Source organism: Cygnus olor, chromosome 1, assembly GCF_009769625.2.
Source record: "Cygnus olor isolate bCygOlo1 chromosome 1, bCygOlo1.pri.v2, whole genome shotgun sequence".
NCBI classification, from domain to species: Eukaryota; Metazoa; Chordata; class Aves; order Anseriformes; family Anatidae; genus Cygnus; species Cygnus olor.
The window spans coordinates 179,487,913-179,504,842 of record NC_049169.1 but is presented as its reverse complement, the minus strand read 5'-3'; the positions used below and the strand labels follow the sequence as shown (position 1 = coordinate 179,504,842).

The 16,930-nt window shown below is 42.7% G+C and overlaps 1 protein-coding gene across 2 annotated transcripts in view; it reads left to right on the top strand.

The window, feature by feature from the left end:
• The first annotated feature begins 444 nt into the window (after window positions 1-444).
• HTR2A (5-hydroxytryptamine receptor 2A) overlaps window positions 445-16,930 on the top strand; it is a 28,305-nt gene continuing 11,819 nt past the window's right edge. The window contains exons 1-3 of one of the 2 annotated variants that reach the window (XM_040542033.1): window positions 445-802; window positions 1,598-3,036; window positions 7,325-7,525. In XM_040542033.1, coding sequence (XP_040397967.1) covers window positions 2,622-3,036; window positions 7,325-7,525 — 616 coding nt within the window. In that variant the 5' untranslated portion in view covers window positions 445-802; window positions 1,598-2,621. Of the gene's footprint in view, window positions 803-1,140; window positions 3,037-7,324; window positions 7,526-16,930 lie in introns of both variants that reach the window. The other variant, XM_040542026.1, reaches the window with a different exon arrangement.

The following is a 16,930-nucleotide window of genomic DNA, read 5'->3' as shown; positions in this document are numbered from 1 at the left end:
TATTTCCCACCCATGGCTGTTACGTTAAAGGCTCGTTTGAGCTTGGAGGGAGCCATCTAAAGAAATAACAGGACTCCTCATCTCCTTACAAAAGGATTATACCTAGCACTAGCCTGGGGGTCTTGCAACCATTTTTGAAGTAGTGATGTTCAGCAATAATGGAGCACAATATCTGCAGCATGTCTGCACTCTCACATTGAGGGCATCTTCTTGGGGACAGCTGCCAAACCCTCTCGAGCAGAGATGCTGAATTTACTTGGTGAACATGGTAACTCAATTCAGTTATCATGTTGAAGGAGAGAAGTAAAGGGCCTCTCCAGGCTCTCAGATGGCACTGCCAGGGCTGAAACATTTCTTGCTAAACTCAGCATTATCAGCCTTCTTTACCAGCTTTGTTGCCTGGCAGTCAGTCTCTTGGGCTCAGCTGTGGGACTGGGAAACTTCAGTTCTGGGATGATTCATTTCTGATTCCCGTGTAGGAGCTGCCTCCTGGCTGCTCTGTCCTGCTATGATAGCTGTCGGAAGGGGCATAGCTGGTAGCTAAACCACCCCCAGAGCAATTTCAGTATGGAAGGCTTTACTGCAAAAGTGCCTTATAGATAGGGAAGGACTTTGGTGTGCGCTCTGAGACTTCCTTTAATAAAGTTTTGACCCCTGAAAAGATCAGCACATGCCAGTTGAGCTGCGACAAGTCTCCATACGCTTGCAGCCTCCTGGGACCCTCAGTGGGGTTAGGGATGCTGCACGTAGAGCTGGGCTACGGGAGCACACGCTGAACCCCTCAGCTCAATTTTGGGCAACGGTAAGTCCCAGTGAATTTGGGAGAAGCTTTTGTGTTGTGTGGAAAATTTAAGAGCTGTCTACTTCTTCGTTCATGTTCTGGCAGCAGAGGAAGCTGGGGGGGGGCTGTTTTGTCTCCCTCTCTGCTGTTTACCATTTTGCCTTACTGAACTGCTTCATTTGGGACACTTCCTTGGGACAGGCTTCTGGGGTTAACTGTAGCATCCACCTCCTGACAAATGGGAGTGACATCAGGGTGACTTCAAATTTTTATAAATATCTGCTGCCAGTTTGATTAATGTGCCAGCACAGACTTGGAGTTAAAACTGCAGGGATTGATCATTATTTCTTCCTTTTAAGGATGGCATGATTTCCTCTCTACATGGAAAAAGCCTCACACTTATATTTTTTCACTAGTAACTACCACTGCGAGCCTTAGATTTCGTCTCTTTTAAGCCTGCATCCTGTAAAACACTGTAATTGCATGCAGCTGTGTTTGCAACCCTCCGCAAATGGGAAGTGTGCGCTGAAAAAGACCCAAGCCTAGGACCTCCACAACATGCAAAGAAAACGCTGCTGGTTTACCAGAAAAAGACCCTGTTTGGTCTGCCCTCCCCTGCCGTTGCTACCTTGCAGTTTATGACATCCGGATAGTGGGAGGTCTGACAAACCGAACAAGGCAGTGAGCAAGAAATTCCGTTCCTGTGGAAATCAGTAATTCCTCCGTGCAGGCTGCTTTTGCTCATGTGTGTGTGCGTGTGCTTTCTTTTGTGTCACTTTGTGAAGGGCTCTGATATTATTATTATTTTAAATATAGCTTGCCCTGGGGCGGGGGAAATGCACAAGGAAAGAGCCAGCAAGCAGCCTATCTCTCAGAAGAAAAGAGCAAGCCTCGCAGCACGGGAACTAGCTTCACTGAAGTGTGCAGTTTCGAAGTAAAAAAACCACCACCAACAAAAAAAAACCCAACACCCTATTCCAAATACCACCATTTCGGAGGACGCTGAAGAAAAAGGACCCCAAACTGGCTAAATACAGTGAAGGATACAGTCAAACAGGGTACAAAGCAAACCTAAACGCAGTTTGCGCATGGGCTCTGAAGTGCAATGTAAGTCTTCCTTAATTTCTTTTTTTTTTTTTAATCATAGTATCTAGTTGTTTAATTTTCGTTATGAAGCCAGGCTGGGCCAAAAGGCACAATTAGCTACAAAAACCAACACGGAGCAGAATGTGGGATCTCTGATATGAGCCTGAACATGATACTGAAATACAACAGAAGTCAGAGACTATCAGCCATATTATGGAAGATGTACTATAAATAAGAGCATATCTAATTATTTCAGGAGAAAGATGCTGGATGGAATCTTTAATCAACTTTCTTAATAGGGAAGCAAGAGCTCTGCTGTTTTGTATGGCAAGCTATTTTAATACTGCCGTGTTTAAAATTGTGTGATTACAGTTACCAATAGCAATAAGATGTAGCTCCAGAGGGGAGTCCTAGTGGTTGCAAAAGTTTTTTTCTCTTTTATTTCTACAACATTTTTGCTCTCTCAAGCCTCAAGTCCACAGTCTCTAGCCTCCAGTCTGGCTTTGCTGTTCAGCTGGATTTTCAATGTGTGCCAACACTGGACTTCCTATGGAACAGAAAACAAAACATTTCAGCATTCGGAGTAATTCTGGTATGTTTTTCTACATCATGCTACTGGCAAAAACGCAGTCGACAAAAGATTGTGCTCCATCAACTTTGGACACGGACATCTGAGGAATATAAAGCCTGATGGTGACAAAGGGTGATAATTTCCTATTTTTCACTATTTATCTCACCGGTTTTGGACTTAGCAATGGATATTCTTTGTGATGAGGAGAGCTCTGTGAACCCAACCGCAAACTCCTTAATACAAATAAATCATGAGAGAAGACTCTACAGAAACGTTTACGGACCTGGAGAGATTAATATAACACATCTCTTTAACTTGACTGCGGACTCCGAAAACCTAACTAATCTTTCGTGTGAAAGTAACATGAGTCCACCATGCTACTCTTCCCTGTTTCAGCTTTCACAGAAAAACTGGCCAGCTTTGCTGACAGTGATAGTGATTGTTTTAACCATTGCTGGAAATATTCTTGTCATCATGGCTGTGTCACTGGAGAAAAAGCTGCAGAATGCCACTAACTATTTTCTAATGTCACTTGCAATAGCTGATATGCTGCTGGGTTTTCTTGTCATGCCTGTGTCAATGTTAACCATACTGTACGGTGAGTATTAGCTGTGTAATCTGCTGCATGTATAGAGAAGCTTTAAACATTGCATGCACAAGTTGTTGTTGTTCTTATTTCAGTCTCTTAGCACAAAGAAACTGCAATTACTCCATGCAAGATGAAATACGTGTAAATGGTTAAAGGACGTAAGAATAGGTGAAATACCTTTTCCCACTTTATATATCTAGTTATAGACATTTTAAACTCAGCCCAGATCATTAATTTACTACTCATTTGCTGATGGAATTGTCTCAAAATGTGTATGAAGATGCTTTGTTCTCCTTATTCTTTCATTTTTCCCCATGGCTTATAATTTCCAGTTTTTCTGATGAGTATTTATGGTCCTGCCAGTTACTTTGCTCTGAAAATATGCACAGAAGCACTAATGACTAGCTTTAGATTAAAAGTTGGTAACCCCTTTATTTTTTTTTAATGAAGTAATTCAAACTCTAGTAATTCTCTTAACACCAACATCCTGCTCAGACCTCCACTTGCTGGCAAAGGCTGCAATAAATATTGTGGGAGTTAAAAAAAAAAATGGATGGGAGTTAATTCTGCCTATTTTTTAGTAACATTTACAGAAGCAAAGCTAAATATCGGCTATGATTTCTTAAGAGAAGTTATTTAAGAATTAAGTGGATTATGACTCACAGTTCATACCCATGTAGGTGACTAATAGCAGACTTTTCTTCTCGTTTTCACCAAAATGCACAAAATTTTCACAAAATGCAGCACAGCTCACGTAGGAAAAAGCAGCAGCCTGTGTGTTCGGTACAAATACTGCCAGGCTGTTATCACCCCTAAACTTTGAGAAATGCATTTTCCAGTGCCACAACTGAGTGGCTGCAGCTGAAGGAGAAGCCAGACAATGTCAGGAGGAAAGTGAGGTTGTTTGCAAAGATTTCTCTAGCTGCACGATTTCGGGAGTGTAGCTCTGAGCGTGAGCCTGTAACTTACGAGAGGTTTCATCCAGAAAAACGATTTCAGCGTTTCTACACAGATTGCACCCCAAAACGGTGTTAGGCATCGGTGAGGGTGCAGCGTTGTGATTTATCGCATTAACGGCACAATTACCTCCGTGGTGGGGGAGCCGGCGTAAAGCTGGGCAGAAACCGTCCGGTGCCTGAGCTGAGCAAAAACCCTGCCTGCTTCCCTGAGACAAGCAACAGGGACTCCTGCTGGCCGGGCTCTGCTGCCGAGGAAGGAGGGGAGCGAAACCCGAAGGGCTGGAGGGGGGATTTGGAGGGGGAACCGCCGTATTCTCGGGCACAAAGCTCCGCCACCCCCTGGAGGCGGCGCGGGGGGAGCGCCCCGGCAGCATCAGCCCAGTGTCATCGCATGGTGACAAGCGATAAGTTTTGCATGGGGAGGTTCAGACGGCACATCGGGAAGAATTTCTTCATGGAGAGGGGGGTCAGGAATCAGAAGGGGCTGCCCAGAGAAATGGTGGGGTCCCCATCCCCAGAGGTATTTGAGAGACATGTGGACGTAGTGCCTAGGGACATGGTTTAGTGATGGGACTCAGTAGGTCAGGTTGGTGGTTGGGCTTGATGGTCTTGAAGGTCCTTTCCAACCTAGATGACTTTATGCCACCCATGCTGATAATCCCGAGTCTGAACAGGGGACCTTTGCAACAAGCATCATGCGATGAGCGTGCTCCACCACCTATCCCTTGGCCCCTAGAAGGTGAATTGTGAATTTTTTGCTTCAAAGAGAGATGATTTCCTTCTCTAGAGCCTTTCCACTAGTATGGGCCATTCCCATTGGGGTGTCCTGCCCACACTGCCCATGTGCCCTCTCCCTCTCAGCCTCTCAACCTGAAAACGTACAGATGCAAAAACATCACTTGCCTGTCATTTGGATGAGACTCCCTCATGTGAGCTCCTGCACCTCATGAGCTCTCATGGACCACACAAGTCCTTGGACCTTTTCCTCCCTACCCAAACTTCAAATTGCAGCCATATTTTTGTTGTTGTTGTCGTGTTTTTGTTGTTGTTTGTTCTTGTTTTCCCCTGGATATATGGAGGGTTGCATTAGACAGTGACCAGAGCACAGCACAAGGAAGAGGTGCCCCATTCCACATGCCACTTACCATGTCCTTGGGCCAGCCTGGAGGATGTTATATCTACACCCTTCCTGACTTCTATTTCACCCACAGCTGGCTCCTCTCATCTACCTTCCCATTTCATGGTCCCATAGTCTCCAAAGTGGTTTATCTGAGGGGTGCTGTTTTCCTTTCCCCATCCAGGTAGAGCAAGGACAAGAGGTCTAGAAGGCTATGACAAATGTGTTCCCACAGAGAACAGATGCATGGTGTCAAGTGCAGAAGTAGTTTATGCCTTTTCCCTCTGTAAACTGGCCTGGCCTGGCAGACAGAGGCTGCTAGGAAGATATAACCCTGAAAGCCAGCCTTCACTTAAGACTAGATTAAGACTAGACAGCCTTCACAGAGACTAGATTCCCCTTTTAAAAACCAAGAAAAATATAAAACATATCCATAAATACCGTACAGCTTGTCAGGGTCAGTCATATTACAGAAGTCCAAGAGCATCAGGAAATAGTGCTTATGGAGGCTACATTTAATTAGGGACAGACCTAACTCCTTTGCCTTTGTTCCTACTGTTGCAATTTTGGCTGTACTGTATCTCCAAATGAGCCAGGCACTCCCTGAAACACTAACATATTCTCACAACACCAGCTTTGGCATTGCCCCATGCAGAACTGTTATGGGCAGCTCGAGTAATATGCTCAAAATTAAATCACCACAAGATATGGGCAAGGTTAACTGTAAAACTTGCCCCAAGAAGAGTTATTAGTGGTTCCCTGCAGGATTAGAGGGACCTTTGAATGAGAGTCCTGCAGGGCTCTGCTTAGCTTGGGTCAGCTCGATACTGCTCTTAAAAATTTGGAAAGAGTATGAGCTTGCATGGTTTTCCAAAAGTCCCAAGCTGGGAGAGGTTACAAGCACTGAGAGGGACAGATCAGAATCATCAACAATGATCTGGACCCCTGAAGAGACAGTCTAAAATGAATAAATGAAATTCACTGAGGATAAATGCAAAGATATCTGCTTAGGAAAAAGATACCAGACCAACTACTGTTGGGGAAATTAGTCCAGACTTCAGGAATATTGAATGAGATCTGGCTGTCAAAATGAATCATAAGCTAAGCGTGCATCAATAGCATGATGTGTTTTATACAAAAGGCCCTCATCATTCCAGGTTGCATAAGTAAGGACATTCTCTGCAAGACCCGTGAAGCAATCTTGCATTTCACTTAGCAGTCGGGAGGCCTTTGCAACACCACAGAGTCCAGTGTTGGTCACTGCAATATAACCAAGATAAATTAAATAGATTCCAGGGCAGAGAAACAAGAAGTACAAAAGTTCTGAAAACATCATCTGCAAGCAGAAGATAAAGGAATTGGCTTTGCTTAGTCTGGAGGAGAGAAAGAAAAGGCTAGACAAGACACGATAGCCATCTTCCAATAGCTTTCAGAAAGGACAGTAATCAATTATTCTTCATTGCCATTGGAAAGAACAAGCAAAAAGAAAGGCTTAATTTGCAGCAGAGAAGATGTAGGCTGGATATTGGTAAACAATAATGCATTTACTTGGGATTGCTCTCTCTGGGGGAGCCTATCATGTTCATTGATGATATAGGGAATGCCCTTATTAAATATGTGGAAGATATGTGTAAAGATAGGTGATACAAATATCACTGATATGCAACTAAACACATATACTTCTCTAGCTGTTAGTAAACCTGAAGTTTCAGTTTCAGAATTTAGGCATTGCAGATCAGCAGGTGTTAATAATACATTAAGCACACCAAAGAAAAACCTTAAAAGAAAATTCAGAAATTCCACATTTACAGTGACAAAATTCCTTCCCACATTTACAGTGACAAAATTCCTTCCCTTTCCACAGATTTGCTGCCAGAAATGGTTGATTACAACATCAAGCATTATTCACGTAGAATTAAAAAAATAAATACATACCCAGCATGTAGCCTGGAAAAAAAAAAAAAAAAAAAAAAAAAAAAAAAAAAAAAAAAAGCAGAGCTATCCCCAAAAGTTACAGATTTAAAAGGTTACAAGTAAATGGAAAAAAAAAAAAAAAAAAAAAAAAAAGGTTTCTTAAAACAGAAATTGTCAGGCAGCTTCTACTGAAGGCATCACTCACTACCAGCTCTTCTTAGAAGTATATATGCAGTAAGACAAATGCATCACAACAAAAGCACAAATATGTCACGTTCATAGCTGATGTCAGCTTTCTCTTTTACAGGCTACATGTGGCCTCTACCTACGAAGCTCTGTGCCATTTGGATCTACTTGGATGTGCTTTTCTCCACTGCCTCCATCATGCACCTCTGTGCCATCTCACTGGACCGCTATATTGCTATTCGAAACCCCATCCACCACAGCCGGTTTAACTCAAGAACGAAAGCTTTTGCAAAAATAATCGCTGTTTGGACCATATCAGTTGGTAAGTGAAGAAATATTTCAGCATGCAATTGCAGATTTCGAGCTTTTGAGAGGATTTGACATATATATTACAGTCTAAAACTGTATTCTCTGCCTGAAATATTTTGCTTGCCACAGTCAAAGAAGTGCTATAATGTAGTAATTAAGCAATAGACAATCAACAGTGACAACAGGAAAAGGAGGAGAAGCTGAGCAGCACTGTCACAGAAAGGATACACATCAGCAGTAGGTCTATTGAGATCAGGTTTCCTTTACGGATGTGTTTATTTCCCATATTGATTATCCATCACTACCTTAACATCTGAAAAGAAAAATACAATCTTGACTTAAAAGAAGGTTTCCCCATTTTACGTAAATCAGTTGTTCCCAGCTTCTCATTAGGGTAATTTGCTCAGAGTTGTTTCATACAGGCAGATCTTTTCTGGCTTTCTTGGTTCACAGGGTGGGATATTTACGCCATCCCGATTAGGAGGCATTACTGCTCTGCATACCCCATAAACCAGAGATGTTTCCCACAGGAAAGTCCAGAGTTGCAGCCTTAAATATGTGCCGTGAATGACTCACCAGATGAATCTCTCTTTGCACTGCTATAACCCAGAGGCTTGAAACCAGACGTGGCAGTGTCACTTGCTCCTTTACATGGTAGCAGTGCCCTTGGTCCGGAGCTGCTTCAAGGCATGGGAGATAGAAAGGGTTTGGTGTCTGATACCATCACGGTATCAGGGCATTTTGTCTGCAAGTTGAACAGAGGTTCTCAAGCAGGCTGAAAGCACAACTCGCTTTCGGCTCATCCGTTTCTGTAGAGCTCCCTAAGCACTGGCAGCTCGCTTATTCAGAAGCAGGAAAAATTCACTCCCTTGCTCTGGAATAGAGGAATGTTGCCAGCAATCAAAAGTAATTAGCCACTTCCCTGACTAATATAAATTAGTGTAAGTGGTTACTGTAATCCATTACCAGGGAAGGAGATAATGCCTTACACTGCCACCTGCCTGCCACTCTGAATTGTCTCCTGGCCTCCCTTCAGCCCTGCCTGAGAAAAAACACTCCAGGATATTTATGGCTTAAAATAGCTGCATGTTCTGCAGCACAGCAAGAGATGGCAAGAGCCCTCTCTCAACAAGAGGGCAGTTCTGCATCCTCCAAGGTACCGCAGACCTGGCAAGGTCCAACAGCATCACATGTGGCTCTGGATGTGGTGCATCCAGCTGATCAGATGTAGGTGTCCAGCACAAACCAGGTGGGCTCCACCTTAAAATTAATTAGCCCTCTGTTAACTATACAGAAAGCCTAGAGAAACTCACTCAGATGTAGACATCTTCATTTAGATAAGACGAACCATATCTTCTATCTCTACAGCCTCCTTTTTTACCAATCCAGTAGAAAACACATTAATTTCTCTGTTCACTTTCTTCCAATCTTGGACACTGCTAAACATAAACATTCTTTCTATAACATAAAAAAGTGTTCATTAAGTTTATCTGTACTGTGTTTGTATTTGTGTGCGCTGCCTGTTCTTAGCGTGCGTGAAACTACTGTGCTTTTTAAACGCTAATAAATTCACAGAAGGATCAGAGTGAGCAAACTAGTGCTCCACGTACCTCAGCATCTTTTTGTAGACAGTGACTCGCTGTCAGAGTGTCTGAACTAGGTCACTATTAAAACGAATTCAGAATAATCTATAATTTAGGACCTATTGTCTAGAATATGGTTCATGTACTCTAGTAGGTGGGTTTAGTTGCTTGATATATTGATATTTAATTTCAAAAGTTAGGAACATTCTTTGCAGTAATAGCTGGTAATAACTTACCACTTTAAAACACCTTTTCTGCTCTCTAGAGGATTTTCCTCTAACAGTGATCAGCTAAAACACAGATTTTATTTGTTATCACTGTGGCAAGTGACAGCAACACAGTCCCTATTTATATAAATCTGAAAATTGCAACTCCTGGCTTTAATGGAAAGCACACAAGTGTGGCATGAATGAGGAGGATGGAGTCAGCCTTACTGTGGCTGGATAAGGACACGTGTAAGGCAACGGGGGATGTTAGAAAGATAGTTGGACTGACAGGGAAAACTCCATCTCATTCACATATCATCAACATAGCATGTGGGTTAAATAGATGCAAATGAACTCAAAAAAGAACATTGAGGTGTGCAGGTGTGCAAACACACAGCAAGTTACAAAGGAGCTCCTGAGTGGCCCACTGGCTATCTGTACTGAGATTGCACCATGGCATGTTGCTAAATAAAGTAAAGAAAAATGCTGGTGTTATGAGCAAACTTGCTAGATGCCAGGTCTCCCGTGCAACTTACTGTCAGTCAGTCATTGACCCTGTCCTGGTCCACCCTAGTCCGACTCAGAATAGATGGGAAATGGTTTCTGAAGAATGAGGTGCTTTACACGTCATTTGCTAATAGGAAATGGTTTCTGAACAAAGAGGTGCTCTAGGTATCATTTACCAATCTGCAGGCTCTCAGTGCTACTTAGAGTGGCAGTGCTGTAAATTACTTAACTCTTTGCACCTTCACATGGGTACAGCTAGCACAGGCAGAGCCAGTGCCAGGCACAGCACGTTCTCCCCAGCACAGTGTAGCTGCAATTTCAGTGACAACTTCACAAAGGTGGGAGCTTCTCAAGGTTTTGCCCTCCAGCCTCAGTTCAGATACCCTTTGGCTGCCCCTTGCTCCTGCAGTTTGCAGCCTAGCTGGTGCCCTGGGAACCTCTCTGAATCTCATCTAGTGCTTCTGAGTCCTCTTTGAGACACAGGTGGCCAGACTGTAATATTCAAGGCATGGACAAATCATGAATTCATCTTGTTTCGTAATGTTTTCTGCCTTGTTCTCAGTTCCCAACTTAGTAAGTCCTACCATGCTGTTAGTCTTCAGGACCAGTCAATTGGTGGTCTTCCGTCAGCTTCAATGATGTGGGAAGTATTTAAAAAATAAATAGCATAAAAAAATGACAGGTTATGTGATTTACTTGACTTCTGCAATCTTGATTTTCTTTGTTAAAAAAATAAATATTGTACTAACTTTTGTTTTTGCATTTGGTGGAAGAAGAGCATTTAGCCAGCAGCCTTTCTTTCACTAGACCATGTAATGCCACAGGCAATTGGCTTAAAATGGATTATAATTACTGCAACAGATTCTAATCGTGTCTTTAATTCTTAAATCATCCAGTACCCAGAGTGGCTAGGTAATTAGATTATTTGTAGCTGTTGAAGGCAAAAGCCCATTAGACCCTGAAAATTATTCCATTTGTTTTAAAGCACAGAGGTCATTAGTGAGAACAGGTGTAAAAAGCCCAAGCATTTTCCCTTCCTTGAAAAAATTAGACTGAAATGCATTCAATAGTGTTTAGATGGGATCTATAGATTTGCGAAGAGAGCCTATGCTGAAAAATACAGGTAACACACCTCTGAGTGCTAAGTGGGCCTAGGAAATGTACTGCTCTGCAGGAGGCCAAAAATCAGCGTTCTCTCCTTTAAAAATCCTTGAAAGGGCCACATAAAAGAGTTAAAGTCATGAATGTTAAGCCCTTATATATATCATCCCTCAGTCCTTCTTTCCCTCTGTTTCTCTGTTAATGGTGAAGTTTGATGAAGCTCAAATCCTCTTAGTCTGAGTTTTCTCTTTGCTTATCATTTCTCACTCAGCCTACATATCTGCTCACTGCCTTCAGGCAGTCTCTGCTCTCCCCAGTCACTAACAACTTGGATTTATTCAGTACTTTTCATGCAGGAAAAAAAAGTACAAACTGGAGCTGGACGAAGCTGGTGAAATACTCCCCATAACATAACTCTCCATAATTTTGCCATTGCTTTCGAGGTTTCAAAACCACAAAAATCGTGCTGCATATGAAGCAACATTCTCCAAAGTGCAGGGTACAAAAAGTTACCTCCAGGTGTATAAAAGAAGCCCAGGGCATCTCAGCCCTCTGATATTTTGGCAGTGTGCAGCTTTAAGCTGGCACAGAGGCTTTACACTTCTTTCTCAGGCAGCCTGCAATTTCTCTGCATGACTTCTAGCTGTCCTGCAGAGCACGAAGGGCCAGGAAAGCAGCTGGGATTTGCAGAGCATAGCTACCAGCACGTCAGAATTGTGGTTTGTCGACAGCTTTGGACTCCTTCAGCTCACTGAGCACTTAGGACAAGGACAACCTTTGCTTGAAAGTCCCTTCACTGTTTTCAGAAGGCACAGATAGCCAAGGGGCTGCAGGCTGGGAATCCTTCTTCTGGCTCCACCACATCCTCCACTTCTTCCTAATGGCTTTCTTATAATTTACCAGTTCATTCACGTCTAATTTAGGGATGGTTTAGAATAGGAAAAGGCTACTTGATATTACATGGAATATACTTGTCTAAATTACAAATAATTACCACAGCTTTAAAATCCACTAACAAAGATTCAGAGGTGAGCACTGAAATTTGGAAGTCCCGGAGCTAACCTTAAAATATCTGCTACACTACAGTCTTTATCTTGTAGTCATTTGCTTTCTTTGCATTTATTCTTTTGAAAACTTGTCTTTGCATTCTTAGCAGTATTTACCATCATTTTCTTTGTTAACATTTCTATTTCTTTAATATATTTGTGAAGTCATCTGAGAGGGTGAACACACTGTTCGCACTTTTCAGTTGGAGGATCTCAATGGAAAACGTTGTAGTTTTTAGGCTGGGACAATCCCATGGCATCTTTTCCATATGTGGATGCAGGTGCCACAAAAAAAAAAAAAAAAAAAAAAAAAAAAAAAAAAAAGCCATAAAGATATTGTCAAAAACAGTGACACAACACATGGAGAAAATTGCATTAATGACACCATAGGGTGATTGCACAAAATTTTGTAAGCACAGCATTAGGGCTTCATGATCATTTCATAAATATATCACCTTCATTGTATTACCTTACAGACATACAATATATGGAGCTCAGTAGTCAGCAACAGTTATGCCATTAGGGAGTTTGTTGCCATCCTAATGATCAACCATGACAACTAATAAATAAATGAACATTTCATGTGCAAGTTGTCCGAAAGAAGCTAATACCAAGTGCTGTTATGCACATTTCCGAGTTGACTAGCACATGCATTTTGGTTATGAGACATTACTTAAGATGGTTCTGAAAAAGACACGTAAATATCATATTTACTTTCCTTATTGATTTAAGTTATTGCCGTCTTTAGTGTGTAACAGAATCCTTTGCTTGATTTGGTCCTCCCAGAAAAGTGAACACATCTCACCCATCAAAGCAACAGTTTACCAGTTATCTCCCTCTCATGAGTTAAAAAACCTTGCATTTTGAGCTTCTGTATCTTTTTTCACTATCTGACAAGGAGATGTTACTAACCCTATATTTTACCTTTTTGAAAAGAAGAAAAAAAAAAAGCTCAAATCAATGGGAATAAGAATAGAATAGAATAGAATAGAATAGAATAGAATAGAATAGAATAGAATAGAATAGAATAGAATAGAATAGTCCAATTGGAAAGGAGCTTCAAAGATCATCTAATTTAGCTGCCTGAGCACTTCAGGGCTAAGCAAAAGCTAAAGTACTAAACTTGGGGTTGTTGCGCCCCAGGTGCAAGTGCCGGATCCTGCACCTGGGGCGCAACAACCCCAAGCAGAGTTACAGGCTGGGAGATGAGTGGTTGGAAAGCTGCCTGGCCGAGAAGGACCTGGGAGTATTGGTTGATAGTCGGCTGAATATGAGCCAGCAGTGTGCTCAGGTGGCCAAGAAGGCCAACAGCATCCTGGCCTGTATAAGAAGCAGTGTGACCAGCAGGTCTAGGGAAGTGATTGTCCCCCTGTACTCGGCTCTGGTGAGGCCGCACCTCGAGTACTGTGTTCAGTTTTGGGCCCCTCGCTACAGGAAGGACATGGACGTGCTCGAGCGAGTCCAGAGAAGGGCGACCAAGCTGGTGAGGGGTCTGGAGAACAAGTCTTACGAGGAGCGGCTGAGGGAGCTGGGATTGTTCAGCCTGGAGAAGAGGAGGCTCAGGGGTGACCTTATCGCTCTCTACAGTTACCTTAAAGGAGGCTGTAGTGAGGTGGGGATTGGTCTGTTCTCCCACGTGCCTGGTGACAGGACGAGGGGGAATGGGCGAAAGTTGCGACAGGGGAGTTTTAGGTTGGATGTTAGGAAGTACTTCTTTACCGAAAGGGTTATTAAGCATTGGAACGGGCTGCCCAGGGAGGTGGTGGAGTCACCATCCCTTGAGGTCTTTAAAAGACGTTTAGATGTAGAGCTTAGCGATATGGTTTAGTGGAGTGCTTAGTGTTAGGTCGGAGGTTGGACTCGATGATCTTGAGGTCTCTTCCAACCTAGAAATCTGTGTCTGTGTCTGTGTCTGTGTATGTTATTGATGCATTGTCCAAATGCCTCTTGAACACTGATGGGCACGGGGCACCAGCCACCTCTCCAAGAAACCTGTCCCAGTGTCTGACTGCCCCCACAGTAAAGAAATGTTTCCTAATGTCCAGTCTGAGTTTCCCCTGGCACAGCTCTGTGCTGTTCCCACGTCTTGCCATGGGTTCCTGGGGCAGAGACCGGTGCCTCCCCCTGCACTTCCCCTCCTCAGTACATTGCAGGCTGAGCAACGCTCCCCAGCTGCTGTGCCTGTGTCCAGCACTACCCCATGCCAGCTGCAGCAACCAGCATTTTCCTCGTTGAACTTCATGCCATTGAACCTGATTGAGCTGCTGTCTACATTCTCCAAATTTGGAAACACAGAGATAAAGAAACATCATAAAGAACCATAGGGCCAAATTTCTGAAGTAGGGACAAGAGTGACCTGGCAGATTTTTGAATGGGAGAGAATATATTCTACCAGTACATATGTATTGTCAAATAGAGATGTAATATATGTAATTATTATTACATACATATTTACCATTTTCTTTGTGTAGTTACCTGATTGTCAGGACAAGATGAAGGCTTTCTTTTCCCATAAAATTGTCATATGCACTCGTTTTATATGCTTCTCCTTTGCAAGAAACATTCTGCTTCATAGGCAAAAAAAAAAAAAAAAGGAACGAGGAGTGGTCACACCATTAACGTGTGTCTTTTCTTTCTGCTTGGTTTTATTTTTAAGGGCAAGTTTTTATGCAGTCAAGCTGTATTTTTATTAGCACAGCTATGTGGAAGGAACTTGGTTGATCAAGGTACTGATGACAGAATTTGTTCTTTGTCCTTTTCTTTATTTCTTTAACTTGTCTTTGCTTAGAAGACCATAAGGACTGTGTTCTTCTCATTGAAGCTACTGGCAAAAGAAGCATTAAGTTCAATTGGACCAGGCTGGTCCTATTATCAATTCCCTTTGAATGAATAAGCCCTATAATCAGCCAGTCTCTCTTTTGTAGGACATTTCAGAGTAATTGGAATGTTTTAAGAAAAAAAGGGCAGTAACAGTACAGTGCCTATTATAAGTTATTCCTCCTTCTTTGAAAGGCTATATTTTTGGCCAGTTGTGTACCCAGCACAATGTGCAATACATGCAACAGTCCAAGATGTACTTCCCCCACTGGAGAGGGAAGTCTTGGTCCCACCCCCTGGCCAACGTTTCTCCAGAAAGTGCTGTGTGAGGTGTTGCAAAATGCAGAAAGTTCATGTACACAGACCTCTCTGGTAGATCTGGTAGATCTAGTGGATCTCTACAACACCATAATGCCAAAAGGGGTTCCTATATTGACCAAGAAATTAGTTGAGCATTTCTAATCAGAGGAACAGGGACTTCTGCACAGCAGAAGCCGCATGCAGTATAAATGAACGGGAAAGAAGTGCACAAGGAGTCATGTTGGGATTTATAAACTCTGTCATTTGTACACTGTAATTGCATTTAATCACCTTATAAATTAAAAATAGTGTTGTTAAAGTAGCACTGTGTTGCGTAAAGAAAAAATGTCATGAAAAAGAAATTTGAAGTCCTTTTAAAATTGCACAGAGCAAACTCACAGCTTCGTTTATGTGTTTTAAAGAATTAGAATTCGTTAAAGCCAGATTTTGCATTTTATAATGTTAGGAAAGATAAATGTATCACAGGATTCCGCTTTAAAATGAAACCCATACATTTGCCCCAATTAGCATGAACATTGCAAACTACGGCACACTTGGGCTGCAATTAACTTCCCTCATGCATTTCCCTGTCCATGTCATTGGCACCATTCCTAAGCAGAAGCCCAGCTAATAAGTCACGGGTTTTGTCAGAGCTGAGACAACATATTGCTAATTACCTGCAACAAAATTTAGAAGTACCTGTCAGCTGATTTTTCCTCTGTCCTCCAGAGTCACCAGTGGAAAACAGCCTGCCAAGCTCCTATGACTTTCTGAAAGCAGGTGGAGACACCACAATAAAGGCTCTCTTTTCTGGCTGATCACAGGTGGAGCCGTGCACGTCACGGTATTCAGTCCTGTATTTCTCTTGCAAGGAAATTTCACCCACTGGGAAGACTTCTTTCCTTTGGGCAGAACGCAACCCTCGTTACAATTTTGTATTTGACCCGAGCTTTGAAATGTCAAATGGACAGTTATTGCTAGGATCACAAAATCACAGAACCACAGCACGACTGATGCTGTCAGGGAGCTCTGGAGGTCCCTGGCTCCAAGCCCCGCTCCAGCAGTGCCCCCCAGCGCAGGGTGCCCAGGACCCCGTCCAGGCGCCTTGTGCTGCTCTCCCAGGAGGAGACCCCACAGCCTCAGGTTGAGCTGAACCATGAGACCGCTGAGAAAAATACTGTGTGTTTTTAGGTCTCGGGTGTACAGAGTGAGCAGCATAACTTTATGCGTAAAACTGTGTGCCCCAAAGTTTGGGGTTGAGCGCTCCCAAGGTAAAACAAGCCCTGGTTTTCATAATACTGCACGACATGAGGAGGTCCCTCCAGCAAGCAGAGTATCTATTTTTAGTTGAAAAGGTATTTCATGTATTCATTTTTTTACATTGTCAAGGTGACAATGATTTGTGTTGTTTAGCAGAAAGATAAGCCTAGCAATTTTTGCATATCACCTACACTGCAGCCTGTAGATGGAAAATATGGGCAGATACCATCTATTGCTTTTCCTTCTGCTCTTTAACTCTAACAATCTTCCAGATGTGAAAAGGGCACTGCCTGATGTGACAAAAGAGCAATTCAGTCTCTGTGAAGGGCATTATCCACCAGGTGAGCAGCAAAGCATAGAGCAGAGTATCCCAAATCATTAAGTTCAGACCAGTACATGTTGATAAATTGCTTTACGTCCTGCATTTTTATTTTTTTTTTTTTGCAAATTATACATCATGGTGGGACATCTACGCCAATAACCATCCACTAGTGCTACTTCCTTTAATATCTAATAAGAAGCTGACCATTTGCTCGATGAGCAGCCTCTGCAAGCAACCACAAAAGGAGGCATGGAGAGACAAGACAAAGATCTGGGT